Below are 4,980 nucleotides of genomic sequence, written 5' to 3'. Positions count from 1 at the left end.
TGGTGAGGTGGAGGTTGGGAGCCTAATGTTATTACATGTAAATTCACTAACATGAAATTACTGCCCCTGATGCGATTTTTACTAATAAATTAGTTCATTTCTACCTTCTCACTAGAGACTTTAGGGACCGTGGAGAATTGTACATGTGTCTCCTAATCTTGCCTGCTTTATTTCAGCCTGGCTGGCTCTTAAATTTCTATCTCTTTTCACTCCCTGCCATCTCATTCTTTAGTGTCCTTGCTATGCCTTACTGGATAAACACGGCATACAGTTTGCTGTCTTCACGTGTAGTTTGGAAATAAGCAGTTTAAGGACAAATTCTCTTTCTCAGGCAGTGAGAACGACATCAGGAGGCATTATGAGGATATACCAGTTCTCAGAGCCTGTTGGCAGCTATTATTAATTCATTGTTGGGTATGGTGGTTTTTCTGTAATGAAGACTCTTAAGGCATGGATTCTAACTAAGAGGCCTATTCATTCTAGAGAAACACCCTTAGAAGAGACCATTTGGATCTCTGCTCTCTTCTTCATCTTCTCTATTTTATGTACTAGTCATGAGATGAGCAATTTTGCTAGGTAACTATTATGATATGGTGCCTTGATGAGACACAAAAGAAATGAGGCCAGCCAATCAAATACAATAACCTTCCTTTAAAAATTGTTTCAGGTACTTGTTACAGTCATGGAAGGCTAAACTACACACCAGCAGAAAGGTAATAAAATGACATTCTCTTATTCTGGCAATTTTTTTTTGGCGGCGTGTGTGCATATTTCTGTGTCTCCTTCTACGTGCCCTTGCGTGAGAGAAAATAGATACCGAATTCATTTCATCATCGTTACCAAAGAAGCGTTGAAATACGCAAAATCGAGCAAAAACTAGAATTACATATCATGGCCGACAACAGTAGCCACACAGAGAAGTAATTCTCTGTTCTCAGTCACATGCAAACTGAAATAAACAAAAGATGAGAAGAAATGTCGAATGGAAGTGTAGTGACCACGTTCTTCCTTTCAGGTCTTCCCCACCCACCAGTCCTGGACACCATGCTTTTTGGACTCTTCCTTGTGATTTATATTCTTACTGTGTTGGGAAACCTTCTCATCCTGATGGTGATCAGGGTGGATTCCCACCTCCACACACCCATGTACTACTTCCTCACCAACCTCTCCTTTATTGATATGTGGTTCTCCACAGTCACAGTACCCAAATTGCTAATGACTTTGATGTCACCGGGGGGCGGGACTATCTCCTTCCAAAGCTGTGTGGCACAGTTCTATTCCTTCCACTTCCTGGGTAGCACCGAATGTTTCCTCTACACAGTCATGTCCTATGATCGCTACCTGGCCATCAGTTACCCACTCAGGTACAGCAGCATGATGAGTGGGAGAGTATGTGTCCTTCTGGCAGCAGGAACCTGGCTCACTGGTTCCCTGCACTCTGCTGTCCAGACCACACTGACCTTCCATTTGCCTTACTGTGGACCCAACAAGATCCAGCATTATTTCTGTGATGGACCTCCTATCCTCAAGCTGGCCTGTGCAGACACCTCAGCCATTGAAATGGTCATCTTTGTGAACATTGGGGTAGTGGCTTCAGGCTGCTTTCTTCTGATTTCGCTGTCCTATATGTCCATCATTGGCTCCATCCTAAGGATCCGCACTTCAGAGGGCCGACACAGAGCTTTCCAGACATGTGCCTCACACTGCATCGTGGTCCTCTGTTTCTTTGTGCCCTGTGTTTTCATCTACCTGAGACCAGGCTCCAGGGATGCTGTGGATGGAGTGGTGACAGTTTTCTACACGGTGCTGACACCCTTACTCAACCCTATTGTGTACACCCTGAGGAACAAGGAGGTGAAGAAAGCACTGGTTAAACTCAAAGACAAAGTAACATTTTCTCAACGATAATAACACTGCGAAGGAGGTTAGTTTTAAAAACATCAGTAATATAACTTAGCTATAAATAATTGCTTAAGACCACCTTCTTCGGATTTAAACAATTTATACTTTATTAATGGTTTTAAAAATTACAATTATATCCATCATATATGGTAAACGTGCTCATATTCATTATAATCTCTCTCCTAAAATTTATTTATATTTTAAATCCTTAAAAAAATAGCATTGTGATGTTGTCAAGATCCAGTGTGAAGGCTACTTTTCTTTAGGCTGAGCTCACAAATTGCTTTCTAAATGGTTTATGTCATGCAAATGAGCTTATGAATATGCAATCGTTACTGGAAGAGGGGAAGGGAAGTCATGTTATTCCCTTGCTGTGGCTTTTCAAATGTAGATGTTTTTCTTTTACTAATTCTGTTTGTATTTACAGTAGATATACTTTTAATATAATGTTAATGTATTAAAAAAACTCATGATACATAATATACAGTGTATATGCCCAATTATTATATCTTTATACAAATTTATGCTTCTTGAAATGCTAATATTCTAGTAGGCAAAATAGGAAGCTATTCAAGTATGCAAGAATTGGCTGAAATTATTTTTTTTGTGTATACACATAATGTATGCTTTAAAGCAATGGATCAATGATGATCTAGAGATACAGAATGCATTATGGAATTATTATTTTGACTGTTTATTAAGAATCAATATAATGAAACTGCAGGTATTTAGGTTTTAGAGGTGATCATTGGTTAAGACTACTTGATGTTTTCACAGAGAACCTGTGTTAGGTTTCCAGCACACATGTTAGCTTACAACAGTTTAACCAACATCTCATTTTCAGGAGATCTGACATCCTATTCTGGTCTCCACAAGTATCAAGTATGCATATGGTAATCATACATATTTGAACAAAAACAGTTATATACATCAAAATGGAGGATTGGATTGTGCTCATGGACTAGGGGATTCAGTATTAAACTCCCCTATATTTTCTACTGACTTAGACCAGTGGCTCTCACCTTCCTTTCAAATGATTCCATGTTGTCACAATAACTTTGAAAAAAGAAATAAATGAGGCAATTTACATGATCTAACAAGCTGAAAAAAGACCTCCACTCATTAAAGATTGTTAGCAATTCGGTTGACTATTTGCCTGAGGTCTAACAAAAGCTATAGGCGATTGAAAAATAAAGACACAAATAATTGTTCACATGAGGAAGATAACCTGCTTTGCAACATAGAAAGACGGGCATCTTCAGTAAGTCACTTTGAAGTATTCGCGTAAATTAGAATTCATTTGACTACATCTCATAATGTAGACATAAAACACACAATTTAGTTTGCTTATATTAGTACTTTCTACGACATTTGTTTAGATAGTGTTATTTTGAAGCAAACAATCGAAAGAGTCTAATCAGACAAATTATGCATTAGATTGAATTCATTGTATCATATATTTCAAGTTTTGGATTTCATTTTCACTAGTCAGAATGTAACAAATCTAAACAGACAAGAATATATGTGAATATATCTAATAAAAATCCTTGAAATTAGTGAAATAATTATAGCTGTAATTTAAAATTATTTAGAGAAATTACTCATTTTTTGTGCAATAAAGGTCTAAAAGCAGGAATACCTTACATAGTTAAACTTCATTAAATTTTATTTACAGTTTGTTAAAAAAAAATTTAAACACACAATATATTTTGATCATACTGTTTTCCCTCATCCAAATCTTTCTGAACTTCTTCACTCACCCAACTGTACAGTTTTCTCTCTTTAAAAAAAAAAGAAAATGTATACCTAAGACAAACAAAACACCTTCAACAAGACAAAAAAGGAATATATAAAAAGGGAACAAAAACGCACAGAAATCTGTAGTCCATTTTGTTTTGGCAATCAACTTCTGTGTATGGGGCCTGTTGTAGTGTGAGTCTGATACATACAGTGACATTTCACTAGAGAAAACTGATATCCTTTTTCACAGTAGCTATCAATAGCAAATATATCTTGGTTAGGAGTGGGACTTTGTGTCCACTTCCCCTTTTCTGGAGGTCCTTCTTGCGCATGCTTTCACAGTCTCTGAGAGTCTATAAGTGTATCCGCTCTGTTGTGTCTGGAAGCTGCTAAGACATTAAACTTTTATGTAATTCATAGTTAGTAAGTCTCAAGTGTAAGGATGAGTTCTCACATTGAAGTCAGTTGATAAAATTCCCTGGATCCTTCAAACTACACAAATATTAGGAATGTGGATGTTTGAGTTGATGACAAAATATGGTGTAAGAAACAGTGGCACATAGTTGCTGACAGAAGTCAAGTGATGGCCACATGGGCTTCAGGAATTTTTATGTGGAGAACAGGTACTGGATAGATCTGAGACATGGGATAACCAGTTTATGAAAAAGCCTTTTCTTCCTGTCTTGCTTTTTTTTTTTTTTTTTTTAATTTTTCATCAAGGGAACCTGGAAACCCAAGAGCAATCCCATCCCTTGAGACATGAATCCAAGTTAGACTTCTACATATATAGTCATGTTGGTCTCTAGTCTCTGAACGAATTGGTTTGAATTTTAATTAGAAAAGGGCACCGTTTTCCTCATCTCGCAGTGTCTCTTTTATATGATCAGCTGCAAACTAGTGCTTGTTCATAGCATGTAGAAGGTAAAAGATTTTTGGAAAAGCTCAGGTATGTTTTGCTACTAAAATGAACCATACCCCATAGATGTTCTTGATTGGATTTAACTTATTTTCCATTCAGTTCCTTTTTTCTTTTAGTATAAATAATAGCATTCATTGATGATATTTATAAATCATTAGATTTATAAATGCTAACTTTAGCTGCCAAGACTTTCTGACTAGATGAAGAGGTATGTAGGAGATGAATAAAAAAAAAATAACGATAGATGAGTCCCTTCATGATTTCAAGTAATAGTGATGTTGTTACAGTACCCACGTAATTTAAACATGGACCTTCTTGGTTGATATTCTTGCTGCAGTCTCAGGCTACCTTGGACTTTCCCCATGAATATTTTCATTGTCATCAATCTAAAATATACTTTTTTTCATGATTGGGTCTTG

At 36.7% G+C, this 4,980-nt stretch overlaps 1 protein-coding gene across 1 annotated transcript; it reads left to right on the top strand.

The window, feature by feature from the left end:
• The first annotated feature begins 671 nt into the window (after window positions 1-671).
• On the top strand, window positions 672-3,406 carry LOC143438851 (olfactory receptor 10G4-like). The gene has a single exon (XM_076924532.1). The coding sequence runs from the start codon at window positions 976-978 to the stop codon at window positions 1,906-1,908; it is 933 nt and encodes a 310-aa protein (XP_076780647.1). The 5' UTR covers window positions 672-975; the 3' UTR covers window positions 1,909-3,406.
• The last annotated feature ends 1,574 nt before the right edge of the window (window positions 3,407-4,980 follow it).

The sequence above is a fragment of the Arvicanthis niloticus genome, chromosome 26 (assembly GCF_011762505.2).
Source record: "Arvicanthis niloticus isolate mArvNil1 chromosome 26, mArvNil1.pat.X, whole genome shotgun sequence".
Taxonomy (NCBI): Eukaryota; Metazoa; Chordata; class Mammalia; order Rodentia; family Muridae; genus Arvicanthis; species Arvicanthis niloticus.
Note: the sequence above shows the minus strand (reverse complement) of the source record. Positions and strands in the feature narration are given on the sequence as shown.

What these genes read in the sequence shown, in the direction of transcription:
- LOC143438851 (XM_076924532.1), top strand. Translation starts at nt 976, where the DNA reads ATGTCGAATGGAAGTGTAGTGACCACGTTCTTCCTTTCAGGTCTTCCC.